The 25,045-nt window shown below is 36.1% G+C and overlaps 1 protein-coding gene across 1 annotated transcript in view; it reads right to left on the bottom strand.

The window, feature by feature from the left end:
- Positions 1-25,045, bottom strand: part of ASCC3 (activating signal cointegrator 1 complex subunit 3) — a 290,851-nt gene that overhangs the window by 201,151 nt on the left and 64,655 nt on the right. Inside the window, exons 9-10 of the mRNA XM_082481072.1 lie at positions 8,997-9,197; positions 8,397-8,537 (exon numbers count right to left, since the gene is read on the bottom strand). Of these exons, the coding sequence (XP_082337198.1) occupies positions 8,397-8,537; positions 8,997-9,197 (342 nt within the window). The remainder of the gene's footprint in view (positions 1-8,396; positions 8,538-8,996; positions 9,198-25,045) is intronic.

The following is a 25,045-nucleotide window of genomic DNA, read 5'->3' as shown; positions in this document are numbered from 1 at the left end:
TCAGAGTGATCATCCATATTACTCAAAGGTCCTGACGCCATTTGCTGTTCTCAGAACTACTTGCCCTATTCAGCTCTGATGCTTTTGTGGTTTGCTTCACTTCTCACTTCTGCCAAGCCGTCACAAGTACAATTAATCAGCTAATCTTCAAGATGTCAAAATACATTCAGTCCTTCAGGCTATTTCCTCTCCTCAAGAAAAGCATTCTGTTCTGTAATCAGACAAATGTATTTGCCAATGCAAATGCAGCTTACACAAATTCTCTTTTCATTTGCAACACTGGTGTTTTCAAAAACACTATTAGTACTGTTGTATTACCCATGCTCTTCAATAAGATTTTCCCTTTTGTTCTAAATACTCTTATTTCCAGTATAAATAGCTAGCTGAAGTTAAAAAGAAAAATAACTAGCTAATAAAATTTGCAGTAAGCTAAGAAAACATTACTCTTGGATTTAAAATACCACAAGTAAATTTTCAATGAAAGCAATAACTTTATGTAAAAAAAAAAAAAAATAATCCCAAACTGAAACTAGCTGTGGAGGGTTGACCTTGGTGACTGCCAGATGCCCACCCAGCCACTCTCTCACTTCCCCTCCTCAACCAGACATGGGGAGAAAATAAGACAGAAAATTTCATGGGTTGAGATAAAGACTGGGAGGTCATTTACCAATTACTGTCATGGGCAAAACAGACTTGGGGAAAATGAATTTGATTTCTTGCAAATTAAAAAAATAAAGTACAATACTGAGGAAACAAAGACTAAACCTAAAACCCCCTTCCTCCTAGTCCCGCTTCTTCCCAGGCTCAACTTCACTGCTTTCGTCCCCAACTCCTCTACTTCCCGATAGATGGGGAACAGGGATTGCAGTCAGTCCATAACCCTTCATCTCTGCTGCTCCTTCCTCACACTCTTCCCCCAATCCAGTGTGGGGTCACTCCCACAAGATAGTCCTTCACAAACTGCTCCAACATGGGCTGTCAGGATAAACCTGCTCCCGTGTGGGTTCCTCTCCACGGGCCACAGTTCTTGCCAGGAGACTGCTCCTGCATGGGCTCTCTATGGGCCACAGTTTCCTTTAGGGCACCATCCACCTGCTGCAGTGTGGGGTCCTCCCAGGGCTGGAGTGCTGTGTGGCTCCACCATGGCCTCTTCCATGGGCTGTTCCATCCCCTGGAGCACCTCCTCCCATCCTTTTGCTCTGATCTTGGTGCCTGCTGGTCTGTTTCTCACACTTTTGTTCTCACTCCTCACTCCTCTCTCTCTCTCTCTCTCTCTCTCTCTCTCTCTCCTGCTGCACAGTGGGTTTGCCCTTTCCTAAATATGCTTTTACAGAGTTGCCATCAGCCAGGCTGTGGGGTCTCAGCCCTGTGGTGATCCGTCCACGGGAGCTGGCTGGAACCAGCTGTGTCTGACACCTGCAGCTCCCTGCTGCCAGGACCTGGGCAAGGACACCCCAAAACCAAGCACTATGTGCTTATAAGGTGATGAAAAGACTCTGTTTAGTTATTGGTGCTTTTTTTTTTTTTTTTCCTTAATTGAGATCTTGGAAATCATTCATATTTTTCAGCTGCTCAACATGTTCGGCACTTGGCAAATGAAAGCGATATCACTTCTCAAATCTAAAGCTTTGAAGGATGGTTTCTTAGAAAAATGTTAAGATAGTTTTTACATAAACTGTGAGCAGCGTTAAGAACCAACTCTGAAAGCAATGTGATTTTAGCTTACACAGGCTAATGAGCAGAGAACAAATATGACAGCTAGCTGCCTGTTTTCTAACAATGAAAGTCAGGTTTAGCAGGACTCTTTTCAGCACCACCACCCCCTGCCCCTTTTTTATATTTATTTTTAAACTGAGCTGCATGGATAAAAAGTCTAATCTTTTACTTCATGCCTCTGCATATTTCATTGACGCAGGGCACTAACGGCAAACAAATTGAAGCTTTGAATTTGATTTATTTGAACATCTGGGAACTTTTCAAAGTTGTGAACTTACAAAAGTTTATGAAGAAGGCATTTTTAAATTATGGGTGAATGCTACTCTAGGTTTCCCAAGTCCTATCTGTGTTAAGGAGAAAAGTTTAGAAGCACTTTAGGTTGAAAACAGACAAAGGTCAGATGTACCGTTTGCTTCGAACACCCCTTTCTTTAATCAGACATGCAATTAATTTTTATCAAATCCGTGATGGAAAAGAGACAGAGATATTTGGAGGCCTGAAGAAACCTAAACGTTTTAGAAATGTCTGTTCCTGTGAAGGCTGGCAGGCCCACGTTGGCAGGCACAGCCTTGCCCTTCGGTAAATGTATACATCTCTTTTTGTGTACTCGAAGCACTTTAGTACTAAGTAAACACTACAGAAAGTCCAATAATATATTTTAAATTAATAACCTCGCTTTCTGTAAAATCAGTTTCTTCATCAACAAGAACAATAACTTAAATCGAAATACTTTCCTCTATTAAAAAAAACCCATAAATCTATATTCCGAGAAAGTTACAAAGAAAAAGTATTCAATAGTTCAGAAGTGGCTGAATCAGGACTATTCACACAATAATAGTTTGATTCATTTTCCCATAATATTTATTTAAAAGAGAATAAATTTCCTTCTCCTGCTCTCTGAATCCCTTTAACTCCAAGAATATGAGAAGGAAGGAACAGAGATATATAGAGGTTTATAGGTTGGGGAAATTAGCCTGCATTGAAAATATGACCAGATTTGTTTTCAACCACTACATAATTTTAGCAACACAGAAAGCACTGATAATCTGGCCTTAACACCAAGACATACCTGTAGTGAGTAAGGCTCATTACAGGCTGGCAGCTTTCAAGGCAAAGCAAGAGATATAGGACCAATACAAGAAGTTTGGTTTATATCCGCAGGTCTGAGGCACAAAATAAAGCAAAAACACGATAGAAAATTTATTTCAACTTTAAAATGTCAGTCTCACTTGTATGCACTTATTTGAATTAGGATGCTAGCTGATGACATGGACTGCAGTGTAACACATCTTGTACAAAACTGCTGAAGTACTAGTTTAAGGGTGAGGAAAATTCACAGTAACTGAAGATGCAATAAAACTGTAAAATAACTTTCCTTAAAAAGAAAAAAAAAAATCTTTATCAGGATGATTTTTAAAATTATTTTTTTAAGTTTATACAGGTGGAAGAAGTTTTGATAAATTTTCACTGTGCTATGCCAAGGATCTTAATTTTCTTTCATGTTATGTATGTACAAAACATTAAAGGGAAATTATCTCCTACATGTTTTTTTGATGCCCAGTACCTTTAAAACTTAATAATTGTTATGGCCAGAAAGCATTTCTGCAACTCCCTAGAGGCTAACACTGTTTTGTACAAGTTAAGGCATCATGCTAATCATCGGCTTACAATACCCTGCCCAGCACAGGGCAGTGACTTCAGACTTGATTACATTATAAATCTATACTGCTCCAATCCCAGTTGTATAGTCCAAATTTTCAAAAGATTACTATTACTACTACATTTACTGCAAACACAAGGCCAGAGATAACTGATCTGAAAGCTCACAAGTTGATTGTGAAGTTGTCTTATATAATTTTCTGGACTGTATAAAGCAAAGACTGAGTAGCTATATGCATGCACACTCAAAAATGTCCATAAGGACAATCATCCAAATAATTCATCGTCTTCTAACAAAACACTTCACGTTATTTCAAATGCTACCCAGCAAAATACACAATTTGATTACTTATTAATATTTCCCATTTAAACATTAACATACCAAAACCAACTTACCAAACAACAGATTATGGCAAAAGTGTGCTTAATATCATTGTGGTTTAAGCGATGTCTAAGCATCAGAGTTTCCTAGGCAATAGTATATCAGTATATGAACCTAATAGTAGGTCAGTATACAAACGTGATTAGAATAGAGCCAATGGAAAAAATATCAACGGTAGGGAAATAAACTTCCTTAGATTGCTTTTTAATGAGGAAAAGAAACTGCAAACTTAATGTATCTTTATTTAGACTATGAAAAAGCTTTAAAAATGTAAGATAAACTCTCTACAAGAACCAGTACAATAGCTAGGGTTATTTATTTTTGTAACAAGTTTGTTTTCTTCTGTTCCCAGGTTTAGTGAAGCACGTATTTATGTACAAATTATTTGGTAATGGACCCTGGATCTATTCTGTCTGAAACATTAAAGCAACACGTTAAATATTTACACTTGCTCCTTTTCACAGAAACACGAAGGGAAATTGTGTCTTACAGTTTTAACACACATCCCACACCTTACAGTTAGGTAAGTAGTAGCTGTGGCTTTCACTGCACAAGATGTGGGGAGCAGGTTAGAAGACTGACTGAAGAGTCAACAAAACAATTATTTTGATTTTTCTTTTTAAGCTAATTTCATTATTGGTGAAATTGAAGTAACTTTTTTTTTTTTTAAAAGCTTGGCTTCTGAAGTACATGTTGGAATGACAGTATGGATAAAGAATATTTAAAGTATAGTATTGAACAACATGGAGGTAAAATAATCTAATGTATAATACCATAAATGTACGGAGCAGCAAGAGGCATGGCTGCCTTCTGGAAGAACATAAATGACAGCATGGAAAGCACAGAGAAAGTGATTTCTCAGAAATTGTGCTACAGAACTTTTTCATGGACATATCTTTTAAAAACACTTAAAAGATTTTATTCCATCATAAAAGGAATGAAAATTTAAATTACTTGTTACTTTTTTTTTTGGCTAGCATTTTTATCTTTTAAAACTATTTGTAGAAAAACTAATAAAGGCGGACCCCAGTGCACATTAAGGGTGGATTCCTGAGAAGCCAGACAGTCAGCAATTTGTCAGAAAATGAAACTTTTCTTTACCAGAACAAGCATAACAGATGCATGTAATGACTTACAAAACACACATATTTACATAGGCCCAGGAAAAGTATGAAGGATGAAGCACGAAGGATGGAAAGGAAGGAGAAAATAATCGGGATTGTCACTGAAGTGCTACTTCTAACTAATACCTGACAATCACCTCTTTTTTACATCTTTTATTGTGACTGATTTGATTCACCTGAGGACGAAAATGAAGATGCTGAAAACTTAACTGCTCAGAAAAGAGGCAGAAGAAAACTGTCACAGAAGATTTATATCAGGCCTTCAGTTTCTAGAAGAATCAGCTGAGATCTTTTGAAACAGCGATCCAACCTGAAATGCCTGCATCTGCTTCAGCTGATGAACCTACTCCTGCCTTTTATCCCCCATACTATATATACCATACCTGCGTATTTAATTTGTGTGCATGCATCCACCTGCTGTAACGTTAATTCTTACAGGAAAACTGCTTTACTGTTAAACACAGGCACTTAATCTATTATACTAGTAAAGGGTAGAAAGCAGGGTAGTGATTGCCAAAGCAACTCTGAAACTATAAATAAAGCAGCAACACATTTCAGAGTATTCCTGTCCGAGAAATGCGTACATTAGAGAGGCTGACAAGTAAAATAAAGTTTTGAAGCAAGAATCAATTTAATATCAGGTAAAAAACAACGAAAGGAACCTGCTTGGATGAGGTGGTTTAAGCGCTAGTTGAGGAAAGCAAGCTCATGTTTTTTCCACAGGAAACAATACATTCAGAGAGCAATAAGCAAGATCCAGCACAAGTGCGTGGCCTTTCCTTAGTTTATAATAAGGCTACAAATCTTCTGTGCACTTTGATAAGCAGGGATAAACCAAAGCCCACAGCTGGGCTCCAGAGCCTGCAAGAACAGCAGCAGCAATTACATCAGTAACTCCTGGATTGGTGTTATCTCTCCTCTGCACCACCTACAACTCTGATTCATCATAAGGAAAGACTGACTAGCTACAACAAACAAAAGAAAAGAAAAAATGAGCATTTCACAGTCACAGAATTTTGGGGCTTTATGTATTTGTCTTTTTAGCCTTTCCAATGTTTTGAAGAGCAAAGAAGCAAAATTATTATTAATGCAAAAGCAAAATTTAAATTAATCAGTGCTTTAATTATAGTTCCTTTGAAAATCTAGGAACTAAATTTCAGGTAACATAAAACATAACGGTTTCCAAATTTTTCCTCTTCTGCAGACCATCTTTCTTCCACCTCCATTCCCCCAAAAGTTTAATAACTGCAAATGCACTATACTTCAGATTTGTGTTTCTAGCCTATCAAGTACATAGAGAACTGCAGAAATCCTTAAACAATATTTGAAGATGAGTAAGTTTCAGACAAAAAAAAATAAAAAAAAATTTAAAGCAATGAGATGAGCCCATGGCAGGAAAAGATTGATTTTTACCTAGGTCCTCCACATGCCACTTCTTGATTTTTATACATAAATCTACTTCAGCCTCTTCCCCAAAAGAAAATGAAGAATTATGCTACTAGTGGTATTTTGGACTAAAATAAGAAAGCATGATGAAGTAGACAGCCTTTCTACACTTAAGTTACTATATTGCTCTAAATTAATACTTTGTGTATGTTAATAATTTCCCATTACTATAGTAATAAAAATTCAACTTCGTAAACTATTTTTCATATATATTTCTTAATAATGCCTGAAATAGTCTGTGTAGATTTTTTTTTCTTTCATTATTTCTTTACTAGATGTAAGCAGAGTTTTAGTAATGAGTTGAGATTTTATGAATTATGTTGCAAACTAGGAGAGCAAGAGAAAATAGCACTTTTCCATTCTACATTCATCCTGTTCATCAAACTTTGTAGATTCAGAGCAGGCTTTTCCACTGTCACTTCAGTTTTGCCAGTGATTACATACGCTCTCTCGCTATTAAAACTCTGACCTACTTGATAATGTGCCCTAGCTGAAAAGTACTGTGAAAACAGAAAGTAATTTTAAATGATAATTTGGTCTACGTAAATAATTTCAATGATTTAAAAGTCCCTATTGGAAAGTTTTTCATTTTGTAAGCCCAAATTTTAGGAAGATGGTGTTGCAAAGTAATTCTGATAAGGTACCAGTGATATCGTTGTTACTCATTGATATCGCTTTGTTAGTTATTGGTTATCACAGCATTGTGACTGCATCAATATGTATGCATAAACATCTTCTAATAAAGGTTGTTATCCAGGACTTCATACTAGATTAGTGCAGTGGTCCTCTTTATTATTAATTACATACAGACATCTTGTCAGGTGAAGACTTTTCTCTAGTCTCACCATAAAAATGTAAAATACATCAAAGCTAGGACTGGCAAAACGTAACTCATCTGAATCAATAATTACTACAACTTACATTTATAAATGTTCATATTGATAATACAACCAAGTGTTTTTCTGTCTCTTGGACCAGGTAGGAAGAGGAAGGGTAATTACAATGAACTTGATGTAAGAACAGATGTAAAAGGATCTCAATATTTTGGAAAAAAGATATTTCATTAACATGAACAGCATTTGCCTGAAAGAAATATGACAGCAAGTATCTGCTAAAACAGAAAAATTCCATCTATGCAATACTACTTATAAGGCTAAAGAAGTAGATTTTATTAATTTCTATGAATGTTAAAATGTTTAACCTAGTGATGTCTTATACTTTTCCTCATTCCTTAAAAAGTAAGATCAGCTATTAACAGGAACTTACAGCTTTATCAACTTTTTAAAATAAATTAAAAAAAAAAGGTAAGTATTATTTTGGCATATTTGCAACAATGTTGTTACCACATTTCAAATTTATCTAGAATTTACCATTTGCAGACCTTCAACTTTTCAAAGATGGTTATTATCAAAGAATGTCAAATTATAATAATATTATCAAAGAATGTCAAATCTGAAATTATGAATCATAGAACAGTTAAAGTTGGATTATCTAGTTCCAACCCCCCTGCCATGGGCAGGAACACCTTCCACTAGACCAGGTTGCTCAAAGACCAACCATCCAACCTGGCCTTGAACACTTGGAGGGACAGGGCCTGAACAACTTCGCTGGGCGACCTGTTCCAGTGTCTCACCACACTCATAGTGAAAAATTTCTTCCTGATATCTAATCTGAATCTCCCATCTGTCAGTTTGAACGTTAGGTACTTGTGAACACAAACATACAACACTTGGTTTATAGTCCCGAAAGGGCAGGGGCACAATTCACTAAGGTTCACAAGCTGGAAATCAGTTAAGATTTTATACAGAGGTTATACAGAAATTGGGTAATAAGACTAAATGAGGAAACCAAAAATGAGCCCATTAATGAGCCCGTTGCCTAAGATATTTAATGTTTAACCACCTTGAATTGAAAGTCACATTTTAGAACTCAACCAATGCAATTACAGACTCAGTAATAACATTTCAGCTGCTTCATCAACACTTCAACAACAAATTTTAAAAAAGACTAGCGTACCTATGAAGAGAGAGGAATACACACAGAACAATATTTTAAAATATTAAGCATACCTGTGTTCGCAGAATTTCACCTTTTGACAGTTGCATATCACCAGTCAACTCTTTCACAGTAATGCCTAGTGGTTCCAGACGCTTGCTGAAGTAATTTGTCATTTCAGCTGCCAAAGCCTTCATAGGAGCAACATACACAATCTGCACCAAAAGGACACTCACTTGATAAATGAGCAAACCCTACAAAGTCGTTTGTTTCATGGCAACCATTACAAATCACAATTTATTGTGAAATATGATGCCAGGCACTTACAGTGAAAAAATCTTAATAGTGATATATGAAAAGTAGTTATCTTTGTTGGATAAGTCTGCAGCTGTTTAAAGGACAATGGATTTTGTTTATACAGCCTCATCACTTTGAAAATTGGTTCTGCATCAAAGCTAAATGCATTTTCATAGCTTTTAACTCGCATAATAAGATTTTTAGAACACAAATAAGAATAGCTTTAGTGGTAATGAAGTAAATCAAAACTAGCCTTATCTTTGACTTGGAAAAGTGTAATACCCTTGAAAAATTCCTGATTTCCTGTTCCGTGTAAAATATATAATGCGTTTTACCTTACAAGTTACAAAGACGTTACTTGGTCATTAAACTCCTACCTTAAACTCATCCTTTTTGATAACACCATGCTGGACATGCTGGCGAATTTCATGAAGGACTGTCAGCATAGCAATGTTAGTCTTCCCAGCTCCAGTGGGGGCACAGATTAGCATGTTCTCATTTGTGTTGTAGGCAGTCTCAAAAACTATAGATTGGATTCGGTTTAGTCTTTTCATACCTTTAAAAGCAAGTTGTCCAATCTGTTAAAACAAAAAACACATATTTTGGGTTTTTCACATATATATATATATGTGTGTGTGTGTGTGCGTGTGTACACATGTATTAATCATAAAAAAAAAGAACACATGGTAACAAAACTTAGGATACCTGTTGCAATATATTTATTATTCCAAGATTTTTATTCTGAGGATACCACACCTGCTCAACCTCCAAATACTGCATCCATAAGGAAAACAAAATATAGCAGGATAACATCACTTAAAATCGATCAAAATCTTTAGCTGAATGATATTTTAGCATTTGTTTTTAATCAAGAGTGTGACCAAAACTAATACACAGTAAAATAAAAAGTCCTTAATAATTGAACTTCAATAAAACAGCAATAACGAGATTAGAAGAATATACATCTTTATATCTAAGACGACAAACTACAACTACTCGACGCCAATACACAGGAACCTGCTGAAGAAGCAGATGATTAAAAAAATTATTTATGATTAATTTTGCGCAATAAAGTTTAATTATGGAAACACACAAATTCAGTAACAACCTTGTTTGCTTCTGAGGAAATCTCCATCTTGCAATGAAATGTTCAGACCTTTCTCCAACAATACTTACAACAAACTGCAACCTCCAAAAGGAACATAAAACTTGTATGTGTAGCCCAAATAAACTTAAGAGGATGTTTTCAAAAATTAAATTATATAGCTAATATAGGCAATTACAGTTATTATAGTTTAATGATGTTTAAATCTTATAAAGTAAAAATCATCAGCTATAAAAATATTTATTTTGTTCCTTTTGGTCTCTCTGAACAATGAGATTTTCAACAAGAAAGAACTGCTGTAGATAGCTACAATGTCTGCATTTGAAGATTCTAAAATTTTTGCAACTGAAGAACAGACCTTTAAGATATAAAGTTAATTGTCTAACAAACTTGCTTTTTCCTTAGTTACTTTTCACAGACACTTAAAAGACACTGCAGAGCACAGAATTATTTCCTTTCTCCAGATTTAATTACTGCACTGCTTTTACTAATAATCATGCAAAGTAGCTTACTGATATTTTTGACGATTATAATTTTTATTTTAATTGTAAGAAACCACAAAAGTACAAATTCACTGTAAAGAACAGTCCTGAAAGCACCTTCTGAAGATCTCCCTTTCCATTATTCTGGGCACTTTAGTTAATTCACAGTCATTTGCTGTGCTAATAGTCTCTCCAATACTAATAATATTCTTTCCAATTCTAAGAAAATTATTTGAGCAGTACCCAATTCATTACTACCTCAAGTAATGCAAGCTTAGGAATGAGAGCTTTATTGGCTATTCAAATCAACTATTTTATTTAACTTCATGACAAACAGCACTAGGACTATCATTTTGCTGCCGCTTCTTGAAGATGCAAATTACAAATTTAGGTTAATACACCATATTCACAATACATGACAATGCTTTACTCTGAAATGTAGAGAAATGACGTACTTAGTGACCGACCTCCTGTAGTTTTATTCCAGAGGACTTGAAATATAAAAAAAAAAACAATATTCATTGATATAAAAGTTAATGCAAATGCTATGCAATTAACACACCATTTCTTTTTGAAAAATGTTATTTTCAATTTAGCAGTACCTTTGTCTTAGCAAAGCTTTCAGGCTGAAACTTCTCATGCAACACTGAAAAACCAAGTTCCATTCAAGTCACAAATTGAATTTGTATTTATAGGATTGAAACATCTTAAATATATTCACATATCTATTCTAAACAGTCTTTGGTGAAGAAAAAAAAAGGTATCCAATGGAAGTACTTCCAGTACTTTTTATCAAGTTTCTTCAATTTTTTTAAGTGGCTGAATTTCAGTATTAAAACGGTTTTCACCATTAATGTTATTTCATAGTTTACATTGCTTACAAGATTGCAGGGGAAAAGCTTATTTGTTTTGCACCAAGTTTTATATACATAACGTTTACTTGGTGTATCATCTTCAAAATTCATTTCATCTTCATGAATGAGACTGTTATAAAGTGTTAATGGGTTTCCTGGAGACTTGTTAATTACATTAGTGCTATCAGGGTTCAATCAGCTATTTTCACGGTTTCCTTAGTCCTTTTAGGTTTCTAACTTGCCTGTTACTTCATTTTGATATTTCTTGACAGGTCTTTGAAAATGGTTATTTTTCCTTTTCCCTCGCGTTCCATCTAATTGGTTTTAGAAGCTATTATAAACACTGTAAAGTTCACACTGTTTACAGTGTTTATAATAAAGGATCTACGGCGAGAACTCACAAACAGAACTGGTGATTACAGAACTGAATTGACAAAGCACTACATTGCGCAATATGTATATTATTTAAAGAAACAGTTTTTAAACAAAAGCAGAAACAGTTGTCTAAGTGAAGTCAGTTGTAAGCATCTTCAGAAAATAACAACAGAAAGTTTTCACAGTCACACAGTTGAACACATGTAGCTTTACCCATACAGGTCGTCTATGATGGCATGACTGGCTGGGTAAATGAGGGGAAAGCAGTGGGTGTTGTCTACCTCAACTTCAGCAAGGCTTTTGAGACTGTCTCCCATAACATCCTCATAGGAAAGCTTAGGAAGCGTGCGTTAGACGAGTGGACAGTGATGTGGACTGAGAACTGGCTGAATGGCAGAGCTCAGAGGGTTTGAACAGCAGCACAGAGTCTAGTTGCACGCCTGTAGCTAGCGGTGTTCCCCAGAGGTCAGGTAATGGGTCCTGTCTTGTTCAACATATTCATCAGCGACCTGGATGAGGGGACAGTGTACCTTCAGCAAGTTTGCTGATGATACAAAACTGAGAGGAGTGGCTGACACACCAGAAAGCTGTGCTGACGTTCAGCGAGACCTGGACAGGCTAGAGAGTTGGGTGGAGAGGAACCTAATGAAGTTCAACAAAGGCAAGTGTAAGTTCTTGCACTTAGGAAGGAATAACCCCATGCACCAGTACAGGTTAGGCATTGACCTGCTGGAAAGCAGCTCTGCGGAGAAGGACCTGGGAGTCTTGGTGGACAACTAGTTGACGATGAGACAGCAACGTGCCCTTGTGGCCAAGAAGGCCAACGGTACCCTGGCGTGCATTAAAAAATGTGCAACCAGCAGGTCAAGGAAGGGAAGTCATCCTCCTCATCTACACTGCCCTGGTGAGGCCACATCTGGAGTACTGTGTCCAGTTCTGGGCTCCCCAGTTCAAGAAAGATGAGGAACTACTGGAGAGAGTCCAGCGGAGGGCTACGAAGATGATCAAGGGACTGGAGCATTTCTCATAGGAGGAAAGGCTGAGACCTGGTCTGTTCAGCCTGTAGAAGCAAAGACTGAGAGGGGATCTCATCAATGCTCATAAATATCTACAGGGTGGGTGTCGAGAGGATGGGGCCAGACTCTTTTCAGTGGTGCCCACCGACAGGACAAGGAGCACAAACTGGAACACAGGAAGTTCCAACTGAACATGAGGAAAAACTTCTTTACTTTGAGGGTGACAGAGCACTGGAACAGGATGCCCAGAGAAATTGTGGAGTCTCCTGGAGATATTCAAAACCTGCCTGGATGTGATCCTGTGCAACCTGCTCTAGATGAACCTGCTTTAGCAGGGAGGGTGGACTAGATGATCTCCCTTCCACCCCCTACCATTCTGTGTTTCTGTCTCCTTACAGTTGTGTGATTGTTAATACCCTAAAAGTATGTCTTTAAGTATCTTCTAAAACTACTGCCTGTAGGAATATATTGTTCCAGCTTCACTTAATCTTTAAGTTGGCAGCGTAAAACATTTTTTTCCTCTACATTTGGAAGAAATTACATATACTATATCCCTGGGACATATAACTGTTAGCAAAAATAAATATTTCGATAAATAAAAATAAGTTCCTGTCTCTTTTCCTACTGGAAAGTAGTAACGCCATGGATTAAGATTGACTTGGTAAGCAGCGATAAACAAACAGATGTTCCAGAAACACCAGAGGAATCTGTGTAACAAATTAGAAAAACAAACTTCAGCACTTCAGCTTGTTTTCTGGATAGATGCTAAGCTGACTGAAATGGGAACATTAAGAGTGGAATAAAGATTAATAAAAAATAAAACCCGTAAAAGGTTGCTTAATAACTATAAGCATTTTTTTTTAATAATGGTATTACGACCAGAATCTAGACTTTCATTCAACACACTGATTAATTTCCAAGCAACTCCAAAGAAAAATGTGGGCACTGACAGATCAATACACAACATTCATGATCACAATACACAATCAATGCATAATAGGCCTTGAAAGGTGACTCTGCAGGAACACGTTAAGGATTAAAAAAGCTACAAGAGAAAGTAATTCCAGAGAAAACCAGTATTTTAAGACTTCTTTGAACCAACTCCCAATTTGGTTGAAAAATACTACAGATTACCCTTCCCCAAAACTCCATTTTACTCCAAACAGTAAGTACAGCTAAGTGCATAATGCAGAAACAGTAGTCCTGCCTCTAAAAACCAGTAAGCAAAAAACCAGACAGCAGACAGAAATGCAACAGCACGCACAGAAGTCCACAGTTTGACAAACGTAGGAGAAGACTTGATTTTTTGACTTGTCATTTGCACAAACTACCTAATTTGAAAGCTGAAAACAATATCTTCCCCCCGGCACATTAATGGCAGTCAAGACTTCTACAGACCAATCCTATTTCAGATAAAGCAGTGAAATCCCTTTCTTGCTTAAGAAGTGGCAGCCACTGGGTGGCAGGATCTGTTTTTTACTGAAGGTGAATGAGATGCAACATTCTTCAGCTTGCTGTTCAATAGCTGAATTATCCCTAGAATTCTACACAAACCAAAGGAAGTTTAAGCAGAATACAATGTGAGCGCTATTCTCAACAAACACAATTTTGTTCCTAAGATGGTGTCATTTTTACATAAGCATGAATCAATTTGAAAGACCATTGAGAAGCAGCTCTTTCCACAAACCAGAAGATGATACTCAAGGCAGCTCTGATATGGATGTATAAAACCTTTATTTTTACTTCAGTAAGCTTTCCAATTCTTTCCCGAGGAATTTACTATCACAACTAATGCATTTCCGAGTAAATGAGATTACACTTAACGAAGATGTTCTAAATTAGTCTTTTCATTAAAAAGATATTTGTGTGTTGGTGCTCTAACAACAATTTAAAAATAGGACAAAACTGTTAAAATCATTAAAGCATCATTCAAGATTCAGTCTGCATGCAAGCTACTGCTTAGAAACACAACTGCTTTAACAATGTGGTGTCTGTTCTGAATAGCACAGGCCATTGGCGCTTTAGACAGTTTTAGTCATGCAATTCATTAGCCAGACCTTGTAGTTCTACAGAGTTTAATAAATATGATACAGAAGATAGTCGCTTTTTTCCCCCAGGCATACCTCTGAAACCTGCTATGGCCTATGGCACTCTCCTTCACCCAGAACAAAAGGGTGCTAACTACAAGTTCCATTAAAAACCAAGATCTTCTTTCACTCTCCCTATCATTTTGTGCATTAACACTAGTTGATAGAAACAGCTTGTCAGATGCAATTAACTTCAGCATCACAAATTGTCACTTGGTGGCCCAAAGTGGTCTTAAGTCAACTCCAAGGCACAATGCCAGCATTTTAGGAGCAGCTTCTAAATTTAGTATTGGTGTGCACAGACAGAGCATAATAGGTCTTATCTAATCTATCCAGAGCAACACTAGAAAAAATATAACCATATTTAATTCTTAGCAATTTACCTAGAAAATATGTTTGGGTATTATCTCCCTTAGAATTATCATATTTTATTGATTTATCTACAAGTCATTCTCTTTACGTTCCTCATTCTAAAAGAGATTTTGTCTTGTCCACATTCATTTTTCCAGTTTTCATTTAATACCAAACAAATTTTCTCATGGTCTGAAATAAAGAAATGTTAAACATTTGTCCTAATTTCCATAGCATAAAATTACCTGAACTAAATATTCCACAATGATGACTATTTCTGTTGTACTATAACAAAATAGTAAGATTCCTACCTATTTATCATAAAGATAATCCACAGCACTGAAACCAAGTTTAAATTTTCAGCATTTCCCCTACTCATTGGCTCAATCTTAATGTAGGTATATTTTAATCAAAGGGTCTTCCATATTTCAGATGCAACAAATCCTATTCTGCAGTCAGTTTTCTACTGCACTTTCAGATAAAAAGATAACTGATTTAGCTGGTAATAGCATGACTAATCCATGCTGTTTTACAGAAAATTCATGAAGCTCAGGAGATGAAGTTCAGATGTCCCTCATCCTGGCATGTAAACAATGTCTAGGTCATCTTTCCCCATTGCTGTACTTTGGAATGCTGTTGGTTAAAACATGTATCTATGCATACACACTCATACACACACACAAACATATATGTATATACATGTATATACACATACACATTTTAATAAATACATTCCCACTATCGCTTCAAATTATGAACATTTACTAGTCCCCACTGCTTTTTTCCTAATTATGCATGTACACACTTACAGCACTTTTGTGCCAGTGTAAAACCTATTTTGCTACTGAAGGTACATTCAGAACAAACATGTATGTTACTCCTGGGGACTTCCACATACTCCCTCTCCTGATGATACTTTTCATATTCTGCTACTTTCATGGTAGCTTGCGAGATTTAGGAACAACAATAAATAAATAAAAATATAACTATTTAAATACCATAAAGGTCAAATTATTTTGATATTATCTTAGGGGTATTATTTGAGAATGTAATTTCCTACCCACCCCAAAGACTGAAATGTAGTCTTTCAGAATGCATATATACATTTTAAGCAAAGGCTCATACCATGTAAAAGAAAAACCGCATGATGTTTGGATCTGCTCCATTTAGCACCAAATCATATCACTGAGAATTCACTGGACTTAGGGGGACAATTTTTGTATGAACAAATGCATACACAAAGATATGAAAATTATATAAGCACGCCAAATAGAGTTTAGGATTGACTTTGGGCCATAATCAGCATTACGATTTTTTCAAGTACGTACAAATTATATCTCCTCCAAAGTGTAGTACCTGAAGAGTTATGTGCTATAAAGGAAGCTTGGAATAAAACACATCAGACAGATGCAAGTAACAAAAGGCATCAGAGAACCAGCAGCTGGTTTCAAAGCTGTATGTGCCACAAGTGACTAGAGTAGAATTAAAATCAGTTCTTGCATAGTATGGCTATCCATGTCACTATTAGTGGTAATCACAGAATCCTTTAGGTTGGAAATCACCTATTCCAACTCCCCTGCTCAAAGCAGGATCACCTACAGCAGGTGGCCCAGGACCGTGCAGTTAGGTTTTAAATATCTCCTAGGATGGAGACTCCACAACCTCTCTGGGCAAGGTGTACCAGTGTTTAACCATCTCACAGTAAAAAGATTCTTTCCTCTGTTCAGATGAAATTTCATATGTTTTAATTTGCGCCCACTGCCTCCAGTGCTGTCACTGGGCACCAGTGAGTACAGTCTGGCTCCCTCTTTGCTCATCATTCTCACATCACTTGTAAGATTCCCCCTGAGCCTCCTCTTGCCCAGCTCTCTCAGCCTCTCCTCACATGAAAGATGCTCCAGTCCCTAATTACATTAAGAAGCCAGAAGAAACGCCTAGAAATGACAGATGATGAACCATAAGGATAAAATCATACTCTAACATCCTATAGAACACAAGGATCACTGCCCATGAAACTTTCCTGAATGTGTTTTTAATTTGAATTAAATACCATCTTTTAGACTGATTTTTAAAATCTTCACCACGTTCACTGGTTAATGCAATAGGTATTTAAGTAGTAGTAGCCATCAGAAACCAGGGAAAGCTTCATACTTTCAAGTTATAGTAATGTCATTAAATTCAAAACAAACACTGCAAAATTTTCCTACATTCTGATACAAGTTCACAAGAATAAAAAAGTGTCCATATATATATGTTCATTATATATGAAAGGAATACCTCTGCTTAAAGCTATCATAGCACACAAACTACAAAAATTACTATGGTTTTACTTTATTTGGAATGCTGCTTTTAAATCCTGATTAAATATTTTCCCTCCAGACTTTCAGACTTCATGTTTGCCAATACACTGAAACTGTTATTTTTCTGACAGTTATTCAGTTCTCAGAAATGTGAAAATTCTGGATAGGTCGTAACAGCAAGTGCTCTTCAACAAACAAGCTTTCATTAGAGATGAACCAGTCTGCATCCGGAGGAAGTCCAGAACAGTTCCATTAAAAAACAAATTGCCGTGAAATCTACTAGTATATTAGTCTCCTACTAACTATGGTATCTTAGGCACTTCCTTGAAAAAAAACAGCCAATAAAAAAAAAATAATCAAAGAATAAAAAAAAAACATATCTGTGGGGTTTTTTTGTTGTTTTTTTTTTTTTTGTTGTTGTTTTAGATCATCAGTCTTACCATCTGCTCTCTTGAAGAAAGAACAGAGACCTACACAAAAGCAAGAGTTTTTAGGGAAAATATTTAACTTCATATATGACAGCTAAGAGCTAACATGCCTGAAGTAATTTCAACAAAAATCCTTTTAAGTCTATAGATACGTTGCCACCAACATTATCTAAATTATTCTCTTGACAGGCTACACTATACACACAACTGCAGCAGTCATACGTTTTCTACAGATTTCGGAATTATTCAACTGCTATTACTGTATTAAAAATACAACATTGAGAAATATTCTGTGGTTCAATGTATAGATTAAAACCAAAGACTTCTGCACGTATAGACCCAAAATCAGTTTGATGGAAATTATGGGAAAGCACCATAGCTCCAAGGCTTTCACTGCTCTGAGTTAAAACACTGAAATAGCTTGGGGAGTCTCCTCCCCTCACTGGGAGAATTGTTGTGTTCCTCAGCCTAGTTATAATATGACAAGAGTTTACAGACAGAATGATTATACCCTCTGGTGATTTGATTTGAGGAAATGGATAACAAAGTGTTTCAGAAAGACTTTTCCATAAAAGCAACTGTTTTTACAGCACAGCAAATTTACATAATTTTTGGCATCCAAATAAGACACACAGGCAAGATTCTGATTTCAGTAACACTATTGCAAACTCAAAAATATCTGATGACAGGAGGATTATTCCAGATTATAGCAATGAAAAGGAGATCAGAACACAACTTCCTCTTAGAGCTTTCTGATGCCATTTGTGAATTGCGCACAAAAATTACCTCGAAGTAACGCAGCTAGTAGGAAAATAGCAAAAGGAAAATTGGTGACAGTTGTGGCATTTCCTAATAACATCAGAAGTTAAAATTTTGTGAGGACAGAAGGACTTCAGTTTAATTTTCCCACGTTTCCTCCATATTAACAGTATCAAATAAAGAGGGTTTCTTTCCTTAAAATTAAAAAATAATGCTATACAATGCTAAGAGCATGGAAGAGTGAAATACGAAAATCTCTAAGAGTTTTAAAACACTTAAAATGTTGTTACCCTTAACAGGAAGGTTCCTATTGGATTGCTATATATTGACATCTCCACTACCACCATCTCCCTGACTTTTCTACAGGGAACGATGAGGAACTGATGTTTATACGCCACAGCCTGTTCTACTGACTTTTTTTTTTTTTCTTTTTCAAGTCAGAGAACACTTATAATTTCTTATACTTGTATGCAACTAAAACAGACTCCTAGCTCTGCTGATGGCATGTTGCTTCCTTAATTTATTCCCCTGGGAAAACACAGTGCATCTCTTTAAAAGGAAAGAGGGGAAAAAAAAAAAAATCACCGTTAGAGGCACACTGTCTCAGAAGCAACGGTAATCAAAGAGTTAATACAGAAAACCCTTTTCTAGTTGTTCAAGAATATAGACAATGCAAGAAACATGGAGAAATCCAACAAATAAGGAAAGATAACAAGGGCAGTACGAAAGGAATTACAAAAGTTCTGTTGACTGGTGAGAAAAAAGTTACTAACACACCACAAAAACTGAAGACCTTTCATGCAACCAATATAAAATATTTTATCTACATTTTCCCAAAGAAAGAGATTATGGTATGATATGAAAGTACACAAACTACCTTCTGAAAGTTGAATTCTTGCATGAATCGCCATTTCTGAACTAGTTGGCAGAATTTTGAAACAACTGTGTCATATCAAGAGAGATCTAATTTATTCTTTTCCTTCCATATTCTCGTTGCAGTTTTGAAAGAGTATGCCACTGGTAGCATTAAAAAAAAAAAAAGCAGTAAGTCGTGTTGATGAGGGCATCTCAAGAAAGGTGTGACTACTGCAGTTAGCCTAGACAGATAACTGGAAAATCTAGTAGGGATGGAGAGTACTGACAGAAAAGAGCAGGTTTTCGCCAAAACTGAAAAATGGTGACCATGAGGAAGAGACAGACATCATACAAAAGAGATCAAAGTTCAGACCCTCCCATACCACACAGACTTCTGTGAATGATTGAGTTATGAGTCTAGATAAAGACACACAACTTTCTAAGGGGCTGCATCTGGACATTTCCATTCAGCAACTCTCAAGATTTAGATTAATGGAAAATTAAGACACTGAAAACTACAGAATCACAAAAAATGAGAAGCTGATGAAGACGATAGTTCTTGCTTTGCAAACAGCACTGTAGATTTAACAGAGCTTTCACACATACTTTGAAAAGGATACATGCTGCAGGCTATAACTGGACCAGACTATTTGGTTTGCTGCTATAGTAGCTATTGATATGCTAAACAGACTTGTTTCTGAGGTAGGCAAATTAGCGATGCCAAACTTGAAAGAGGCAATGTAGCTTAAAGATACCTTTGACAACAAGCCAAAAAGTCTCCATCTAAGAATTATGCATGGCAGGGAGACAGCTTTGTGCTTAGAGGTCCAGAAAGGTCCACAGGTGTCAAAAGCAAGGGGCAGAAGAATCAGGAACACAGGAAATTATCTCCTACATAGTCTCAGATGCCTCAGAAGAAATTCCCATCCTTTTCAGATTCAGGGAACAAAAGCAGAGGAGGAATATTTGCACAGAAGTTTCCTTCATTGTATTACATTCAATTATAAGTAATTCCTATGGATGGCTAAATGAAGTCTTCCTCCTCTATAGTTTGTTTCCTGCAAATGAAAAGTTCCTATTTCCCTTCTCCAGATTAATTTCCAACACGCTACAGAGGAAAGAAATGGTTTCTACCATTATTGTTGTTGTTATTATTATACAAAGCACACCTATTTATTCACATGAAAAGAAAAAATAACTCCACTCTCATTCGATGTGTTCAGTTCCAATATTCTAAGTGTCAGGGTAATTCCAATTTTCCTGTTAAAATTCAGAAACAGTTTTTTGTTAGAATAAGATACAAAACACACGCACAAAATCTGTTTCCCGCTTGAAGAGACTTTATATTATTTGTTGCTCCCTGTTTTTCTGTGGCCTCAAAAAACTATTACTCTTCAAAAATGTTAAAACTTCCACTACATTAGCAGTCACCATGTGATCTTGAGGTTAATGGAAACTGCAAATCTGAGATGAATAGCCTATCAGACATAAAGTCCATCTTCTAGTCATGTAGGTCCTCTCTCCCAAAAATCTTTTAAAAGCATTTAAAACCATTTGGCGATTTATAACTGAATCCCTCGATGGACAATCTCAGTCCCATTTCTATTACTGAAAGACCTGGGACATTCTTATCCTAGATAAGAGATTCATGTCTCAAGGAGAGTACTGAAACTTCTGCTACTTAAAGACAAACATTAAAATCAGACAAACTATAATTTGTCTAAAATATTTTCAGTGAGACTTAACTTTTAAATGTTACAGCATATCAGATTTAGCATATGCTTCCCTCGTCTTTGAGGTTATATTTCTTAAAACTGAAAAACAATTTTAATCTTGAGTATAATTTTGATTAGAATTTAAACTACTATCCCGTAGGATACAGGGAGGGGTAATGGGCACAAGTTAGAACATAGGAAGTTCCGTTCAAATACACGGAAAAACTTCTTTACGGTGAGGGTGACGGAGCACTGGCACAGGCTGCCCAGGGAGGTTGTGGAGTCCCCTTCCCTGGAAATTTTCAAGACCTGCCTGGATGCAGTCCTGAGTAATGTGCTCTAGGCAACCCTGCTTTGGCAGGGGAGTTGGACTAGATGATCTCTAGAGGTCCCTTCCAACTCTGAAACTCCGTGATTCCGTATTTCTCTCTAAATTGAAGACCAATTACTCCTAAGAACAAAAGCTTGCCTTCAGGTATGCTATCAAAATAAAGCAGACTATTGCATTCTTCTTCCACACTCGTACTATGAAATTCCATTGCGAAATAGCTATCCCCTAAACATTATTTCCTCCCCAGTCTTAATTATCGAAATGACTAAAACTACTTTCAGTTCTTCTCATTAAAAACTTTACAGATCTCTGCATGTGCTTTATACCAAAATTCTTTACATACTCAATGACATAAATGCGCCTCCCTAAAGAATAAAAAATGAACATTTAACAAGTTGTTTTCTCAATTTAAATATTTCAGTTATTATGATCATTTAATGAGGTCAACAAACATAACAGCTGCAAAGTCACCACATAGATATAATTGGATTTCAAATATTACAGTGATTAAGGACAAGGCGAAAAAATGCTGTGAACCAGAAAGCTGGATTTCTTTGAGCTACGTGCAGCTGCACTGTAGCAGAACATCTCTATCTGAAATGCTTTTTGGATTTTTATTGGTCGTTGGTTTTACTCTACAAAATTTAATGCATAAACAAAAGTCACTCAGTTTACAGTCAGTTGAGCATCACAATTTGAAGCCTAAATATTGTCTTCCTTTGAAAGCAAATTTAGACCTGTCTTTAAGAGAAGGGTAACACCACTTCATATTATTATATACTTTTAAAGTATAGATATCTTTCAGTATTTTTATTTTTAAACAAACCCTAATTAAGTCAATACTATTTTATGCACACAAAGGCATCAGTTCTAACTGTTCATGTAGAAACAAATATTTAAATTGTTAATGTAGAAGTCACTTCAGGATAATATTTTCAAACTATTTACTTTAGCTTGCCCCTAATAAATGACAAACTATTTATTCCTAATAATACTTAATAAAACCCAGGAAAACTAACAGAGTGCTCTGAAAGGTAATTATAGTTGAAACTAGTAATAATTTTAGCTTACCAAGTAAAAATGAAAGAAAGGCAAACAGAAGAATATTCCCAGAGGAATAAGTATTGCCGTCATAATCTTTCTACAACCCAATTTCACACTACTGCTAACCAAGAAGGCAGTACCGTTTTACAATATAGATGTTAAACAACTTTATCCTAAATTTTACAAGGGAAGACAACAAGCACAATCCCTACAAGAAAACAGCTATTTGTTTCTCCCAAATCCCAACTAAACCAGCAGTATTCACAGAAGTTTTTCTACCTGTTCTGCCACAGGAAAATAAAAGGTAGGTGAGGGATGATGAAACTGTGTGGTGATGTCACCAATTTGTGGGAACAATGAAAGTTCAAGTATCAAAAGACAAGAAGTACAACAGTTTTAAAAAATACTCGGGGAATATGTCTAATGACTTCTGATTGTAAAACCTATTTTTGTGTGCACATTACCACCCACAACAAATCAAATATGCTGCAATGAAAAAAACCACCATATTTTCATGAAACCCCCTGAGATCCATCTCTCAAACTAAGCCAAACAAAAAGTGGAAACCTACTCTTTGGTAGCATAATCTCTTCCATACAGACTGCATCCTTTAGTAAGACACTGCACAGCGTAGCTGAGACTTTTGGTGGCCATATCTGGGTTTGTTTTTATTAAAAATACACCATAAAACAGATATGAGAAATGAGAAGCTTCACAGACTCCTATTGCTCAAAAGTGGTGCTCTTTCGCACAAAAAAAAGACACCGCAGGTTGGTTTTTTTTTCTTTTCTGTAAGTATTCAGAATTAGTTTCACTGGTTGAATCTCTACACAAATTAAAATCCTGACAGGTAAAAGCAGGTACTTTGTTAGATTACTTCTAGCTACAGGCAGATGCATCTATTCCCACAGTGGCTCGGCAGGTGCTTTTCAGCAGCTGGTGCCCTTTACTGGTTTGCCTTTGCAAGTGTTCCCATCAGATTTTCAACCGTTTCAGAGGCAGCACTACACAATATACACACACTTGGCAGCTGTGTAGAAAATGAAACAGGCTTAACGTTTTATTCAAATCAGATGCAGTCAATTTTACCACATGTTAATATTAAAAAGTGCATTTCCCTATTCATATTTACTATTTGCATGAAAAGGAGCAACAAAATCCCAAATAACTGTATGAATATGCAACTCTCGTATGACAGTATCTAGTAAGTATTTTTCGGCAACTTTTGCTTAGTATACAGTACACAGCCCTGCTAGTCTAAACAACAGACTAAAAGAAATTAAGTTAGACTTTGACCCATATTGTCAATTAATTGCGTATCTCCAAAGTTACACTGCCCAAGAAGGGATACCTTTACAGAGATCTTTTCAATAAAAAAGTTGTACATAACTAGTACTTAAAATAAACAGTGTCTATTAATAAGATCTGTTTAAGTTTCAATTACAACTTAACTAACGAAAGGACATTTGAAAATACTACATTCACAAGGCTTTTTTTCTCACTATATCTACATTTATCAGGGTTTTTCACATATGTTTTCATTAACATCACACATAAGAATGCGTGTAAAAACACAACCCAGACTGACACAACAAAGGTTTATTTATCAGTTTTTCATAGCATCCTTGCCACCCTCAACATCTCTGGTGTCTTAAATGTGGCTTGCTTACATAACACAACCGCCAAAGTTCTAAGGTGTTAAAAGACTCTTATATGACTATGTAAACAGATAAGCCCACACCAAAAATAAATAAAGCTATAATGTATTATACAATGTACCATCCTAATAGTGTTTAGAAACTGATGTTTAAAGAAAAAAGACAAAAGCCTTGATAATCTTAAAAAGAAAAAAAGCACAAGACTACAAAATGTATTCAACTAAACTGCACATGACACTACGACAAAAGCAAATTAACAAATAATCAGATCGTAGTTTAAGCAGCCAACTTTAAGATACTACAAAGACAGGGAAAGGCATTAGCTGAATAGCAAGGAGAAGCCTACTGGCCAAAAAGAAAAAGAGAATTTTTCACCTTTGTGAAAAGTCATCCAAAAAATTTTGTATGTGAGCTAAGATGGCACGTAGTGCAAAGGAAACCTTCATTCAGCCTGATTCTAAAGGAATCAAACTTGCCCAGTGTCAAACCAAAGCAAACAAACCTGCTGTGAGCCTACCAAAAAACATGTTTATGACAGAGGTAGACAGAGAACAGTGTTTTGGAATAAGAACAAGGTTCTGTTGCAAGCTGTTGGACTGGTTGTTTTTTTAAATCAGGGAAACATTCTACGATCTGAAAATGCGTGTGCAAGTGGTTATCTATGAATTTCTCCAATAATCCCAGTAACCCAAAATTTTAAGAAAGTATCTGCATTACTTCCCCATTCTTATGGGACAATAATAAAAGCTTGTTTTCATTATACTTCTCTGGTGAATGTTTTTACAATTTCGATAAAAATAATCTGCTTTTAAATGACCACATTACAGTGATTCGATCCACAACATCATACCAAAAATAAAAGCCACATCATATGAATATACCAAGGAGAACGCAGTTTTAGCAAATACAGACTTACATCTGATCAGCTATATAACACCTAACTCTGAAACTCCCAAGTGACATGATGTGTTTGCTTCCTTTACCTTCATTTCCCCATCCCAAAAGAGGCAAACTATGGCATTACTTCCACAAAGGTGGATTGACACAGACTGTTTCAGTATGGGCT

This window comes from Vanellus vanellus, assembly GCF_965231255.1.
Source record: "Vanellus vanellus genome assembly, chromosome: 3".
Taxonomy (NCBI): Eukaryota; Metazoa; Chordata; class Aves; order Charadriiformes; family Charadriidae; genus Vanellus; species Vanellus vanellus.
Note: the sequence above shows the minus strand (reverse complement) of the source record. Positions and strands in the feature narration are given on the sequence as shown.